Genomic DNA, 16,102 nt, shown 5'->3' on the forward strand with positions numbered 1-16,102 from the left:
CATAGCATCCGACCAACAGTACGACAAGTAATTTCCTATATCCTACACATAATACTCGGCAGGTGCAGTTCAGCTCTGAGGACTGCAATCTGACCAGTCCTTATGCATCCCAAAATTATTCTCATGGCTTCATTCTGATCAAGCTCCAGGGGACGGAGCTGGGTGGCACTAAACTGTATTAAAAAAGGGGCTGTGTAATCAATGAGGGACTGTACAACAGATATATAGAACATCCTTAGGACTGGAATGCAAGCCCCCAGGCCCCTGTTTGCTAGTAGCCGAAGTGGCACTAGCCGTGGCAGACAGAGGTCTCGAACATAGTGTACAGCGTGGAGTGACTTCCTGAAACTCCGCTGTACACCCAAGTACTTGTGTGTATGAACTCTAGGGATGGGAACATTATTTACAGTGGGCGGTCGAGAGACCTTCCTTTTGGCTTGAAATTTGGTTTTACATTCATTAATTACAAGTCCCATTTGAACACACAATGCTGCTAGTTGTGACAGAGCTGACTGGAGAGTCCTGGGTGTGGGGCATTGGAGGAGTATGTCGTCAGCATAGATGAGGACCTGGGTGCCTTGCGGGAAGGAACAACGCGCAATTTTGTCCATTAAAACGTTGAAAAGCATTGGACTAAGGACTCCACCTTGTGGTGTTCCAAGCTCAAAGACTTCCTCAGAGGAGACTGCACCTTGAAACCAAACCTGTGGTGTTCTATTGTACAAATAGTCCCTGATCCATCCTAATAATCTATCTTTGACACCTTTGAGAATGAGTTCCTCCATAATAACATCTTTGTTGGCCCTGTCGAAGGCACCCTCGAGATCAACGAAAGCTCTGCAGGTAGCATCCTTATTTATCAGGCACTCAACAAAACAATGACCTGTGGAATGACCTTTTAGGAAGCCATGTACATTGCCAGAGAGTACATGGCCCACCTTATATATAAGCCTGTTCAATATTACCCATTCTATCACCTTACACAGACAGCTCTGTTATTGATATATAGTCCGAGTTGGCCACCTCTCTTCCTGCTGCTGTAAAAATGGTCTATGCCTAGTAAATGGAGTCATTATTAAAAGGGTGGGAATTTTGTATCACTTTCTTGAATATGTAAGGGAAAGAGATGATTTGGGCCCAAAGCAAAAAATCATGAAATAGCCATAAACTTTATATGTCTTTACTTATTAATAGCATTCGTAATTTTTAATGGCTAAAAAAGAAAATTTCCAAGTTTTAAAGGGGAGATTTAATATATAGGCAAAAACAGTACCCATTGCAAGACGGTTATATGAACTGGCAGCCATTGTTGATGTTTGCATTGCTTGCTGGGGCCAGGAGAATTCCACGATTACAGCTCAAATAGAAGATAATTACTGTCCCTGAGTATGTGTGAAGTGAGAGATGAAGTATACCTTACAGGCTAGTGGAGAATTATAAAAGAAACATGCCTTGGATATGAGAAAAGTCCAGTTATAGAGGTTCCCTCAGAGTCTTCGTCAATTCCAGAATGTTTAATTATATTTTATTTATTGTATTGTTGGAGGCGACTTGAAGGGCGCGGCGTAGTAGTGGAGTGACAGGCAAGGGCATTTAAAAACTACAGTACAGACGTATATTTCACCACCAGAGGACAGGACACAGTTACCTTAAGCCTCGGAAGTTCCCACAGAACACCCTAAGCTTGATATAGCTGTCACAACGAAAATGAAAGAAACATAAGTGTGAATAAGAATACATAATACCATTCAGTAACGACTCCCAGCACCACCCCACAACGCTCAGACCAACACCACCCACACGCCACCACACCCACCTCCCTGCTGCCGTGACGCATTATTTAGCGCCTTGCTAAGAATCATCTTCCCCAAGTGGTTTAGTAATTCTAGATGCAAGGAAAGAAAAGGCAGGAAGATGATTATTGTTATTTTTTATCTCTATTTTCTTTGCAGGAGTGAGTGAGGCAGGATGAGTCTGATGGGTGCTTAGGCTGAGAGTCACGCCGCAGGGTCAGTGAGGGGTACGGCCGGCAGTATGGTGACTCCTACGGCGGCGGTAGGTACAGCTAAGGTGGTCATGTAAAAAAATCAAATAACCAGCAAAGGAAAGTAGAATAATTGCTTAAAAACTCAATAAATATGGTGAAAAGTAATGAGAGTTTTGGGAATAAGGTGGTAATCCTTGCCTAGTAATTTCCAGACACTGACTGCTTGTTTCTGGGCAGAGTGTGATGCCTTATCAAGTTGTTACCTACAGAATGAAGGGACCGCCACTGAGACTAATGAACAGAATTAATCTTAACCTAACGCAAACATCAAAAACACTAGTGCTGTTTCATCATTATCCAAAAAATAATCAAATAACCAGCAAGAAAAAAAAAAGGCTTAAAATCAACAAAATAAGACAAAAAAGTAAAGAAAATTCATAAAAGACAGCAGGAGATAATTTCTTTATGTTCAATGATTCAAAACTTCCCAAACCTTTTATTTATTATTATTATTATTATTATTATTATTATTATTATTATTATTATTATTATTATTATTATTATTATTATTATTAAGTCATTAAAAACCTCCTCCTTTTCAGGTCATCACAGGAGTACTCATGTGACAGGAGCAGCAGTTGGGGGGCGGTCACAGGGGAGGGGGCTGATGGCGAAACCATGGGAGGGGGAGATGGTGCCGGGGAGTGGCAGGGTGGCCGGCCTTATGCTGCAGGGGACGGCCACTGCTCCGGACATCATGGCGTATGGATAACCTGGAGTCCGAAGTGGCACTTAATATTCTCAATGCTGTGGTGACTAATGTAAGTCTGGAGGGGGAGTGGGGGGTGGCCTAGAGTGTGTTATGTAAGTGTGTGTGTGTGGGGGGCAGTCAGTGTTAGGGTGTTGACCAGTGTGGGTGTGGAGGTGGTGGTGTGTTGGGTGTTGGTGCCTTGGAGTGTGTTGCATAAAGGTTGGGGGTTAAGCTTGGTCTTTGTAGGTGATGTTATGGTAATTGTGGGTCTGTTTGATGATCTTATTTAAGTATCAAGGTATATTTTTTTATTCATTGATATTCTGTCTATTTGTTTATTTTTTTATTTAGTTTTATTTATTTATTTATTTATTCTTTTTTTCATTTTCACAACTTTAAAGAAGAAGTAAATGTTTTCTTGGTTTTTCTCAACAAACAAAAGCCAAAATGAAAATAGCATTGCATCACGATATATCCTGTTCATTATTACTTTTCAAACCATATCTTTGCATCAGCCTAAATGTTTCTGGTTTCCTTTCCTCTTGTGCATCTGTTTCCTTCTTTCCCTCTCCTCTCAGCTAACAGAGGTCGTCTTGCATAGGCTGGGTCAGGTTCCTTGGGTGTGTGGGTTGTAACTCTGTCTCCTCACAGAAAGAAGAGGCACAGTGGGCAAGACAGAGGGACTGGGAAGGCAGACAGAAGAGGAGGATGGACTGGGTGAGTAACAGCAGTACTAGTAGAAGTAGTAGTAGTGACAGTTTCATCATAGTAGAGATAGCAGTAAAATATCTAGTTGTGTTATTAGTAGTAGTAGTAATAATAGTAGAAGTAATACCAGTAGTAGAGGTGGCTTGGTCACAGTAGTAATGGTAATAGTAGTGATAGGAGGATGTTATTTAACTGTATAAAAGAAAGATTAAATCCATATATAAAACTTAATGGCAGGACCAGTAGGAGCAGCAGTAGTAGTATTAGGAACACCGTGGTCATAATAACAGAAGTAGAACCATAACAATTCACTATATAAAACAAAAAGCACCAAACTAATATAGCATCAACAACAGCAACAGTAGCAGAGGTAGTAGTAGTAATAGTAGCAGCAGTAGTAGTAGCAGTAACAACACTAACTCCAACACTTTACCAACAGGACGACCAGTACTATGGGTCTGGCTGCGGCATCCTACCCACCCCCCAGATGCCCCCACGTTAACTGCCCCGGCGCAACCCTAACATTGGCCCTGCACACTCCTGGGGTGTGGTGGGGGGCTTTGTACCAGGGCGGCCGGGGCGGGGGCAGGGTGGAGCAACAGGGCCGGGGTACAAGATGAAGAAAACGTTGCCGGCTAAGAAGAAAATAGGAGCTAAGGAGGTTTAGACAAGTGGTGGTGGTGGTGGTGGTGGTGCTGGTGGTGGTGTGAAACCGAGGATAAGACTGTATCATCAGTCTGATGATATTTGGAATATCAATTATTTAACTTTGCAACACCTGAGGACAAGACAGGAGCCAGGCAGGAGGGTCATAGGATGCCAGTTGGATGTGGTGAAGGATGTTTTTTGTCTGGGAAGGATAATGAGGAAGTGAAATTGAGTTGCTAATCTGTAGATAAAATGATAAAAGATGAATAAGTGAAATAAAAAAAAAAAATGTGGTGTTTTGGAATATATAGAACAGTGGGGCTTAGTGTGTGTGTATGTGTGTGTGTGCTGGGGGATGTATCTTTGTTAATTAGAAAGAATATAAGAGATGAATATAATGGTGGGAATATAAGAGATGAATATAATGGTGGGATATATAGCAATTTTTTTTAGTTCAGAAGAAATAAGTTTGGTTTGAGTTTATATATGAATGGGAAAAAAGCTAAAAGAGAGAGAGAGAGAGATTTATAATGAACTGGAATGTAAAGCAGTACAAAACTGTAAAAGAAAGGGATTGATGTTTAGTTTAGATTAATTTGTGTAAAGTAGAGTAAAAAAAAAAATAATGTGTTTTGAGTTGATGTATCAGTGTACCCTAGAAAATGGAGGAGAAATTATTGTTTCTTTAAATTTTATGTCATTGTAAACTAGAAAATATAAATAGTTTTTTTTCATTTTCTAGATCATTATAAAATTGAAAAATAATATAGCAGTGGTGTTTATATATATATATATATATATATATATATATATATATATATATATATATATATATATATATATATATATATATATATATATATATATTTTATGCCATTGTAAACTAAAAAAAATATAGAAGTAATGTGTTAGATTTTTTGGTTTGGTACATTAATTTCACGGTTCATCAGTTTATACTTCCTGTTGTCACCCTTGTCCTGTTCAGGGTGTGAGTGGGCCAAGACCTGCTACAACTCTTCTGCTTGTAATGCAAAAGAAAGTGGCAGTTTTTACTCTTGATTTCCACCCCAAGGTATTAGTCGCTGTATTTGTTGAGGATTTCCACCCCAAAAGTTAAAAATATTAGTCGCTGTATTTGTTGAGGTTCATGTGTGTGTGTGTGTGTGTGTGTGTGTGTGTGTGTGTGTGTGTGTGTGAGGGATTTGTACTTCATTCAAGCATCTTTTATTTTCACTACTGTTGATATCTTGTTCACTACTGGAAGATTAGTACTAAGATGTGATTCTTGTTATTTTTAAGGATATTATTGCAATGGTTTTTGTATGATTGCATCTCATTCCTGTTGTACTTTAGAGAGAGAGAGAGAGAGAGAGAGAGAGAGAGAGAGAGAGAGAGAGAGAGAGAGAGAGAGAGAGAACAAGCCCCATTGCTCAAACTAATGATAAAAAAAAAACTCAACCATTCCAAAAAGTATAAATATATTAGTTTTGTGAGTAGAATTTGCCAGAAAGGAAATTTGAAATACATGAGTGTGTGGGAGAGGCAAAGGATATGTAGGGCAGCAGATTAGTGTGTGAAGGATGTGTAGGAGAGGCTGAGGATATCCTGTACACTGTGTGAGGATGGTTAAGGATGATATGGAAGGAAGGTAGTGTGTGAAGGATGCATTAGGTAGGATGTGTAGGAGTGGGTACAATGTGTTTAGAATGATATGTATGTTACAGGAGGTAAGGATGTGCATTTTCACCACAAGTATGTGTACAGATTGGTGTTGACACAGTAGGAAGCTTTGATTAATTAAGCTGGACCATCATTCCTTGTGTTGTCTTAAGAAATGTATGCAAACTTACTGGAAACTCTCTCTCCTTCAGTGTTCATTAGTGTATTTATCAGCTTTTGGGGTCAAGATGTCACTGTTTATTTATTTATTTATTTTTTATTATTTTGTTTGTCTTATTTTTTTTTTCTTTGTGTTGGACAGTTTACGAGTCAGTTCCAGTTTTTGTGACAGTGGATGTGGTTTCTTTCTGTGATGCTTGTCCTTGCCATGCCTTCCTTCCCAGTGACTACCATGTGTAGGCCTGATGGCTCCTTGCAGCTTCCCTTTTGTACGTCCTTATGTTACTCCACACTCGGCATCTCCATGTGTTGACTGTTTTTCTTTTTTTGTGTCTTCCTCCATATAAAAAATAACACACACATTCACACACACACACACACTTCAAGTATTCTCAGATATTCAGCATTCATTCTTATCTTGCCTTTCTTCACACACTCACAGCAAGGGCTAGTGCAAGAAACTAATAGGCCTACGCGCGGTGGTCCATATTTCAAACATGCCTGCGTATTTCCACCTATCATCCCTGTCCATAAATTCGTATAATCTCTTAAAACTACCTAATGACTCAGCGCTAACAAACTGGTTCGTTTGTCTCCACCGTGTGGATTAATATATTCCTTAACTATCTCGTTGTATTAAACTGCTTGTAATGGTTGACGTATTCTGGTCTGTATCCTTCATTTGTATCTTGTTTGTATTTTTGTGTTCTTAAGCACTTCATCTCAAAATAATGGCAAAGATAGTTAGTCTTTGCCATGCGGATAAAATATTTCCTCAAACTACCTCGTTAAATTAATCTGCTTGTAATTGTTGATGTATTCTGGTTTGTGTTCTCCATTTGTATCTTGTTCGTATTGTTAAGCTCTTTGTTCTTTCAGCAGGACTGTTAACAAATGCTACAGAGGTGATTGGTCAGGTTCTCATGGGTGTTCTCATTAATGACGCAGGATCCTCACCAAACCATCACTGAGTCATGATAGTGCCATTATCACTTCGTTGACTTTCACTACAGGCTGTAAAACTATCACCCAAGGAAACACACTTGTAAATCCCTAACAGTTTGTACTATACCCTGCTAAAACATTCGTAAAACCACGATAACTTCCAGTAAATCAAAGGAAATTGCCACTAAACCATGAAAATACCCTTGCAAAACTCGTCACCTCACTAATCATAATTTCAATCACTAAAGTCACGAAAACATCCTTGGAAAACCAAATAACTTTAGCTCGGGTTTGTTAAAAGTAGTGGAGGTATTTTCTTTTCTTCCCTTTTGTTGCCTCAGCCCGGTGTCCCTCTGATATGAAAAAAAAAAACAACAAGACATTGAAGCGTTCGAGATAGCGAGAAAGTTACGAAGCTTCAGCAGACGTGAACTAATGCCTGGCTCTAGCCGCGTCGCTCTCTCTACCTCCGTCTGCCGCCCAGGTAAGGTCAGTGTTGTTTTGTGATTATTCTGTTTGCTAGTGGATAATGGTGTGTTCTTGGTGGTTGTGTTGTGTTGTGGTGGGCTTGATGTATCTGCAAGAGCTGGGTGATGGCGAGGAAAGGTGAAAATGAAAGTATAATGAATCCAGCTTTATTGGTGCTCCGTGTTTGATGTTCCTGTCCCTCATTTGTCGCGTTGACAGTCGACAGGTGCGTGACAATCTCCTAGCGTCATACTGTAACGCTCTGCTGATTCAGGACATGTCAGGTCTCTCCGGGGTTGAAGTGGCAGCAGCAGGAACATGAACACCCAACACTGAGTACAAAGTTATCCTGTGTTCAGTGTAATTACCTTCAGATCATTCACTTTCCCTCGCCCTCCTTGCCCTGCTCTTCAGTGACATGACACTCCCACGACACACGGAGCCACTACCAGGTGACCTGTAATCTTTTAACGAGGTGTAATATTTTAATGGTGTAATCTTTTAACTTGTAACGGCTCGTTTATTGTAATGAGCATTTGGAGTTATAGAAAGCTCAGTATTGAGGTGTTTGTATTGGTCCTTGTGTAACTGATTGGTATTCAGGCGTCTTGCATTTTCGTCATTTTGGATTTAGGTTAGCGTAAAATTAATATTTTTGTACAAATGTGTCGAGTGACGACCTAGTTTGTTTGCGTCGCTTAATTGAAGTCTTTACTGTCTGTACTCATTGATTTATTTACTAATTGATTGTGCTAAGAGTATTTACTGTTAGGTCATCCCAGCCACGTGCCGCCGCCTCGCTCCGCTGCTTCACAAGGCGCTCCACGCGTGCCACAGCCAGCCGGCGCTCCCTATTGGCGGCCTGAAGACCCACGCACCCCAGCAACAAGGTGAAGGCTGTGCTCTGGCAGGTCGCTCCAGCTTGCCATCATAGGTGCTAGCCTGCCCTGAGCGCCCTCCTCTCTGCTTGTGACGCGCCGGGGGTGTCTGGCTGGGTGAGTGGCTCAATTCAAACAGTTTCAATTGAACGTTGTTCTCGGTTAAGAACTTTTTTAAATCGTTTAATTCTGATGTTTGGTTATCAAATAGTAAAAATCCGTCTTTTTAAATTGGTTTATTTCCAGTTCAAATCCACCTCGTCTGTCCTGCACAGATGAGTGGTGACGCTGCAGTGACCTCGCAGACTGGCGGCGGCACTCCCCTGCAATACGTCCCCTGCATTGCTGTAACAAAGCAGCCGTGTGAGCGACTCGTGGGCTGGGGCGCCGCCGGTTAATGATGTACGAGAGGCTCCCAAATATATATTATTTTTAGTTAATTTTTTTTTTTAAATAAAAAAAATAGTTAATATAAAAAAGTTTTTAATATAAAAAAAATATATGTATAGTTTTTATTTAATAAAAACTAAGTTTGCTCATATCTGAAAATGGTCGTGGTGTTTCTCCGGAGAGTCTTCGAGGTATTTTGTAAGCGAAACGAGTAACTGCACGTTTTGAGTAAAAATGGTGTTGTTGAAAAGTTTAAGCTTCCACACTCTGGCACTCGCCAACCTCTCTATCCACTCCCCACAGCTGGCATCGTATTCACATCCAGGAAAGGGAAACGAACACTATTATTGTATTTTGTATATATGCATAAGGAACATTATTGCATTTTATATATATATGCATAAAGATAATTATTGCATAATATATCTAATTTCACACAATTATAGCCTCCTATCTACATAATGTACAGGCCCCCTATGCAGGGTGAGAGGAACTAAGGGGGGCGGGAATGGACGCGAAAACCAAGATGCCTTGATGTTGATGGGTTTATCGCAGGCGATGAGGTGAAGCAGAGGCAGCAGCAGGGCGGAGGCGAGGCCAGCTCCGGCAACACCGCCCTTGAGATCCCACGGGGTGTTGGCTGCAAAAGAAAAAACCTGATAAGAAACCTCTGCAAAGGGATTGGGGATATGTTCTGCAAAGGAACATTTGAGATGCCTAAAGGAAACCTCTGCAAAGGGATTGGGGATATGTTCTGCAAAAGAACATTTGAGATACCAAAAGGAAACCTCTGCAAAGGGATTGGGGATGTGCTCTGCAAAGGAACATTTGAGATGCCTAAAGGAAACAAACGCTGAGCAAACAGCCTAAACCTCTGAACTAAATACCCAACCACCACCCATATCCCCTGCCACCACCCTCCTACTTTCCCTCCCTTTCATTTCCTTTTTCCTTTTTCTCCTTCCCTTCCATTTTCTTGCCCTTCCTCCCCCCAACTGCCATACTCACCTCCCCTCCCCTCCCCTTTCCAGTGCTCCCATCTACCCTTACACCTTGTACTCTCCTCTCCCTTCCCATCCCCAAGACTCGCTCTTATACTCCTCCAGCAGTGTCTCCTCCTCCAGGCTCCCGCAGGTCCTGTAGGGCAGCTTCTTGGGGCGGTCCGGGTCAGGACACGCCCCTGATGATGATGGTGGGGGGGTCCAGATTGCGGCCAGCCAGCACGCGGGATAAGTCCAGCTCAAGACGACCTGCGCTGGGGCCTGCGTCAGGAGAGGAGAAAGGTGAGGGGAAGGCGTGTGTGAGGGTGTATGGGAGGGGAAGGTGTGTGTGAGGAGGTATGGGAGGAAGGAAAATGAGTAAACTAAATGAAAGGAAACTTTATTAATGTGATGCAATTATGAAGTAAAAGGAGGAGAGAAGTTGATGAGATGATGATGAGAGGAAGAGATGGAATGAGGGGAGACTGAGAATAGCGACACAAATGAGGACTCAGCGTGACCGATGAGATGAAACAAGGAGAGGGACAAAAGAGGAAGAAAGACTTAAATATGACTGATAAGGAGAGGTATGAAAGAGAGAAAAAAAATAGACGAAAGGAAGTGATTGGATGAGAAATGAGAGAAAGGAAACGATAGACGAAGGGAGATAGAAATGAGAAACATGAAAAAGGAAAAGAAAAAAATAGGCTAAAAGGCTGAAATGAGAAACAAATGAATGAGGGAAAAGTAAAATATAAAAGAATGAATTATCGGAATATATAAAAAAAGGAATATTGAAAGAAGATAATCAAAGAAAACTGACCAATAAACGAACTGAAGGACTGACTAAAGAAAACAAAAATCTCTTATTCCCTCCCTCCACTACCCCACCCACTCACTCACCCATGAAGTGCACCACGAAGGTCACGCACTGCTGGTCACTGGACAAGGTCACCGTCTGGAGATCAGCTGCTAGGAACCACTTGGACGCCCCTAACACCTCGCGCATGTCCATCATGAAGGTAGGCCTGGAGGAGGAGGAGGAGGAAAAGGTAAATGAAAGGGAATAAGGTGGAAGAGGATCTATCTGTGTCTCCCACCTTATCTAGCTTATCTATCTATACATCTATCTATCTATTATCTGTCTACCACCTTACCTAGCTAACATCAGTATTGCTGTAACTCTCTCTCTCTCTCTCTCTCTCTCTCTCTCTCTCTCTCTCTCTCTCTCTCTCTCTCTCTCTCTCTTTTAATCCTTCTTTCTCTCTTTTCCTTTCACTGTTTTCCTCATTTCCTTCCTTCTCTCTATGAAGTATGGATTCCACGTGTAACCCGCCGTACACACCTGGACTGGAAGAATTTCACACCTGCGTCCACACCTACAGGGTTTACGTACACGGACCAATTGTGCTGCCGCGTCTGGACACGTGCACAGACTCAATGCGTACATGATTGTTTCGTCAAAACCGCTGGGTAGAGAAGGTCGAACGTTGCATTCAACTTATTTTACTAAGTCGATCCAACCTGAGAACAATTACCTAACTAACACAACATCACAGAGCATAACACCACAAATTCAAAGTATCCAAACTCATACAATGCTAAATGTTCAGCCATCAAACTAGAAAGTTCACAAAAATTATCTAACCTAAACAAATATTCACTTATAATATTGACCAAGCTGCGGTAAATAGCCCACAGTCCTGGGCACATCACACAGGCATGGTACACAGCTTCCCCGCAAGCTCAGCGCCTGGCACAACGTGTTAACACACACACACACACACACACGCAGCAGACCACCCACAGCTGCGAACAACAATCAAACAAATTTTCACGGAACGGCTGGAGCAATACCAAACACGTATCCGCATCTGCCGTATGGAACAAAACAATACAACCTACAAATCACGTGTCTGTATTGCACCTGTACACAAAGCTCCACTTTACATGACATACCAAGGAACAGCAGGGAACCAACATGGGCCATGTCACACGGCCGCCACACCACACACGCCCTGTCGGAAGCAGCCACCACAGACAACTGACCTGCGTGGCGGCTGCTGGGTGCTGGCTGCTGGCGCCGGGGTGAAGTAAGAAACAAACAAAACGCGACATGCGCACTGCAAACAGTAATATCAACAAAAAGTAATCAAAAGTAAGTAACAATAATACACAAACTAAATTTCGTGATATTTTTACGAAACAGTGATCAAACACGTACACGCACATACGTACACATAAACGTACGTATTTTGTTTCATTGAATAAGAAAATAAAATAAATAGCTGGATAAATGGATAATATGAAGGATAACAAACACTGAATGAAAGTACAAGGAAATAAGAAAAAAAAAATGCGAGGATAAGAAAGTGGAAACATGAACGTAAATTTGAGGTGATAGAGAGGGAAGTGAATTGTGAAAGGCGACATGAATAAGGTGACGAAGTTCAATAAAGGAGGTAACAAGAGAGGTAACAGAAAATTAAAGAAAAGATAAATAACAAAAAAAGAAGAGAAAAAAATGGTTAAAATAGAAACAAAACATAACAAAAATATAATCGAAAAATAACAAAGACATCCCCCTTAATAAAAGAAAGAAAGAAAGAGAGTAAAAAAAGTTATCAAAACACAGAAAAAAAAAGAAAAAAAAAGAAAAACTCGTGAAAACAAGCAAGGCGTTCCACTCACCACTTTTCTGTTGTTCCTGCCGGGGTGTTTCAAGTTCACCTCCATGAAAGTCTCCCCAACTGACGCTGTGTGTGTGTGTGTGTGTGTGTGTGTGTGTGTGGAAGGTGAAAGGATGCGTTGTTATTATTGCTATTGTTCTTTATATCGTTGTTGCTGTTGTTGCTTCTTCTGCTGCTGCTACTAATACAATAATAATAATAATAATAATAATAATAATAATAATAATAATAATAATAATAATTCTCTCTCTCTCTCTCTCTCTCTCTCTCTCTCTCTCTCTCTCTCTCTCTCTCTCTCTCTCTCGTTTTATCTCCTCTTTTCGTCTTCCTTCTTCTCTTTCTACTACTAGCACTACTACTACTACTACTACTACTACTACTACTACTACTACTACTACTACTACCACCACCACTACACAAATACAATTGTAAGTATTGCTTAATACCACCACTATCACCACCACTACTACCACTACTAATACTGCTGCTGCTGCTGCTGCTGCTGCTGCTGCTGGCACCTCTCTGCTAATAGTGCTAATACCACAACCACTTCCCCTCTCTCCTATTGCCACAGATTTCAGAGCGCTAGGCAGGCATTCCGACTCTCTCTCTCTCTCTCTCTCTCTCTCTCTCTCTCTCTCTCTCTCTCTCTGTGTATTTAGTATTCGCATTTTCTTCTATATTGTTTTAAGTCTTCCTTCTTGTTATTCTTATTCTCCTCCTCCTTTTCCTTCTCTTATTTGATTACACACTTTTCTATTTCTTTCGTAATTTTCCTTCTCCTCCTCCTCCTCTTCCCCATTCCCTTCCTCTTCCTGTTCCTCCTCTTCTTCTTCCCTTCTCTTGTTCCATCTCTTCTCCCTTTCCTCCATAGTTAATTCTTTTCGATGCTTTTTTCTTATCTTTCTTCCTTCCCTCCTTCCTTATTTCCTTCCTTCCTTCCTTCCTTCTTTTATTACTTCCTTTCTTTCTTTCTTTCTTTCTTTCTTCCTTTCTCTCCGGCGAAATTTAACCTCATTGTTGCAGCGTTAAAGTCAGTACTCTCTCTCTCTCTCCCTCTCTCTCTCTCTCTCTGTGCTTCATCTCCATAGAAATCACCGTTAAGTGCGAACATAAAGATTTGGGGAATTAAAACACAATTAAGTAAGACTCGGGAATCTTCTTATCTTAACTTTTCACTTAATCCCCAAATGAGAGAGAGAGAGAGAGAGAGAGAGAGAGAGAGAGAGAGAGAGAGAGAGAGAGAGAGAGAGAGAGAGAGATTAGATAGATTAGCAAACGAATTAACTTATATACAAACAGACAGACAGACAGACAGACGGGCAGACAAACAGAAAGACAAAGGACAGGTGATGAACAGGAAGGAAACAAAAATAGAAAGGAAGAAACAATTAAGAGAACAAGAAGAGAAGACAGATAAAAAAACAAAAAAAAAACAGACAAGCAAAGGAAAAACCTGAGAGACATGTACACACCGAATGACAGACAGACAGACAGACAGACAGACAGACAGACAGACAGATTAAGACTTGCAGCATAAATGAATAACGCACGTCAAAATAAAGCAAATAAAGAAGGTAAACTATCTCACTTCAGGATGGAAATTAAAGAAAAACTCTCTCTCTCTCTCTCTCTCTCTCTCTCTCTCTCTCTCTCTCTCTCTCTCTCTCTCTCTCTCTCTCTCTCTCTCTCTCTCTCTCTCTTTTTGTACACCAATCAATACATAGTTAAAGAGAATGTTACAAAATATTTTTACATATAATGTATCACTTTACAGGTTAAAGGGAACATTTTTAGTGTTTCCTATCTAAAAGCCTAACTCTAAATGTTACTAACAATTGTTACTCTGGTGCTTATGGCAACCAGACGTTCACACATTCCTTGAATTGCTGCAGATTCATTTTACTGAAGTCTATCTGTGCAGCAATTAAGGTGTTCCATAGTTCACTATAATGATGGACGTACTGGCGTTGATGGTGCCAAGTACGGCATCGACACTGAAATAATTCAGCAGGCATTAAAGTGACAGCCCGGGTGGTCACTTGTGCCCGCCGCAGGGGCTGGCGGAGAGCTTGGAGATGCGGGATTCGCTGTTGTTGTATTTTGTACATCACAGCGAGGCCCGCTACGTCCCTGCGATGTTGAAGGGAGTGGAGCTTTGGCTTATTTCTGCCTCCACTGTCCTTTATGAACCTCACTGCCCGAGCCTGTACCCTGTCCAGGAGGGAAAGATGCCTGCTCGCCGCTCCTCCCCAAACAAGGCACGAGTCCTCCGGGTAGGAACGAACTTGAGCCTTGTACAAGATCTCCAGGCCTTTGTCGTCAAGGAGCCACGACATCCTCCTGAGTGACGCCAGCTAACCCGAGGCCTCCCTGGCTAGACGCTCTATGTGGTGCCTGAAGGTCAGCGCGGAGTCATATGTGACCCCCAGTACATCCATCTCGTCTTGCCGCCGTATAGCTTGCCCCTCAAGGCTGAGTTGGAGGGGCGTCCTCGACCTTGAGATGATTGACATTTGTGTTTTGTTTGGGACAAATTTTACTTGCCACTTGCTGCCCCACGACACAATGCGGTTCAGGGTGACGTTCATGTGGTCGGCCGTGTCAGTCTCCTCCCCTGGGCTGTAGCTCTGAGCCAGCATGAGGTCATCAGCATAATCTCTTACACTGGGGATTAAGTGCAGGAGGTCGTTTATGTAGATGTTCCAGAGCAGGGGGCCGAGACAGCTTCCCTGAGGAACACCTGATCTTACTGCATGCTGTTCAGACTCCTGGCCATCAATGACCACTTTGAGATTCTTCTCTCTCAAGTAATCACCAAACAGCAACAAGAGGGGCCCATCCACACCTGCTGCACGGAGCTTTGCAAGGAGACCTGCATGCCACACCTTGTCAAAGGCCCCTTCAATGTCAAGGGCAACAACTGCAGTGGCCTTCCCTGCGTCCAGAGCAGCACTCCACTCCGAGGTGAGCAGCAGGTGCAGGTCAGCGGCCGATCTGCCCGGCCTGAACCCAAACTGCCGGCCACACAGTAGGTGGTGCTTCTCAAGGTGCTCTGTGACTCTTGAGGCCACTATGGACTCGAGCACCTTGCTGAGCACAGGCAGCAGGGACACCGGACGATAGTTTTTAGCCACTGTTTTTTTTTCATTTTTCTTGTGTACTGGCACAACACTAGCCACTTTCCAGATACTTGGCCACCTGCTGGTCCGTAAGCACTGGTTGAATATCGTAGAGAGTGGGCGAGCCAGCTCATCAGCACACTGGCGAAGAAAGTGTGGGCTAACGTTATCAGAACCCACTGCTTTTGTCACGTCAAGTTTTGAAAGCACTGCCTTCACTTCCACTTCACTCGTTGTGGCAAATGATAATTTTTCTTTCACTATGTTTGGTAGTGAGGGTGGAGGTCTTTTAGGGTCGGAGATGCACATCTTATCAGTGAAGTGCTTGGCCAGGAAGTTTGCTATATCTCGGGCAGACTGCGCTATTGTACCGTCATCCCGGTGGAGGGGAGGAATGGTGTTCCCCCTAGACACACCTTGTTGCTCCTTAACAAGACTCCACCAACATTTGGACCCCACCCGGCTTCCCCGCAGCTTCCTCTTGAGATCTGTCACCCATTGGTTAGAAGCCCAGCCTTGAGTAGCCCTCATGTGGTTGGTTGCCTCCCTGTGTCGCTGTCTGTTCCAGGCTGTGGGATGCCTCTTAAAGGCGAGCCAGGCATGGTACTTTGCGTCGGAGGCAGCTCGACATTCTGGCCCAAACCAGGGTTGGTCTGATCCCTTGGCTTGGTGTGTGGAGTGGGGCACCCAGCGGTC

At 42.5% G+C, this 16,102-nt stretch overlaps 1 protein-coding gene and 3 long non-coding RNA genes across 10 annotated transcripts in view; 2 read left to right on the top strand and 2 right to left on the bottom strand.

Annotated features, from left to right (window-relative positions):
- The window catches only part of LOC135110153 (uncharacterized), a 46,009-nt gene extending 41,127 nt beyond the window's left edge, over positions 1 to 4,882 (top strand). The window contains exons 1-5 of one of the 4 annotated variants that reach the window (XR_010273090.1): positions 1,297 to 1,386; positions 1,953 to 2,059; positions 2,590 to 2,808; positions 3,390 to 3,455; positions 3,886 to 4,882. This is a non-coding gene — a long non-coding RNA (uncharacterized LOC135110153). Of the gene's footprint in view, positions 1 to 1,296; positions 1,387 to 1,952; positions 2,060 to 2,589; positions 2,809 to 3,389; positions 3,456 to 3,885 lie in introns of those variants that run through there. The other 3 variants (XR_010273089.1, XR_010273091.1, XR_010273092.1) reach the window with 3 other exon arrangements.
- A 2,346-nt stretch (positions 4,883 to 7,228) lies between these two features.
- On the top strand, positions 7,229 to 8,664 carry LOC135110154 (uncharacterized). Of its 3 annotated transcripts, none has more exons than XR_010273093.1 (3): positions 7,229 to 7,367; positions 8,119 to 8,341; positions 8,500 to 8,664. It is a non-coding gene; the product is annotated as an uncharacterized LOC135110154 (long non-coding RNA). The 3 variants fall into 3 exon arrangements; XR_010273095.1 differs by having other exon boundaries at positions 7,332 to 7,362; XR_010273094.1 differs by lacking the exon at positions 7,229 to 7,367 and adding an exon at positions 7,473 to 7,798.
- A 292-nt stretch (positions 8,665 to 8,956) lies between these two features.
- Positions 8,957 to 11,687, bottom strand: LOC135110155 (uncharacterized). 2 transcript variants are annotated; one of them, XR_010273097.1, is made up of 4 exons: positions 11,554 to 11,687; positions 10,498 to 10,622; positions 9,713 to 9,876; positions 8,957 to 9,254 (listed from the first exon to the last, which is right to left on the bottom strand). It is a non-coding gene; the product is annotated as an uncharacterized LOC135110155 (long non-coding RNA). The 2 variants fall into 2 exon arrangements; XR_010273096.1 differs by having other exon boundaries at positions 8,957 to 9,876.
- A 2,450-nt stretch (positions 11,688 to 14,137) lies between these two features.
- LOC135110716 (uncharacterized) lies at positions 14,138 to 14,623 on the bottom strand. The gene has a single exon (XM_064023342.1). The coding sequence runs from the start codon at positions 14,621 to 14,623 to the stop codon at positions 14,138 to 14,140; it is 486 nt and encodes a 161-aa protein (XP_063879412.1).
- Positions 14,624 to 16,102: the final 1,479 nt, after the last annotated feature.

Source organism: Scylla paramamosain, chromosome 20, assembly GCF_035594125.1.
Source record: "Scylla paramamosain isolate STU-SP2022 chromosome 20, ASM3559412v1, whole genome shotgun sequence".
NCBI lineage: Eukaryota > Metazoa > Arthropoda > Malacostraca > Decapoda > Portunidae > Scylla > Scylla paramamosain.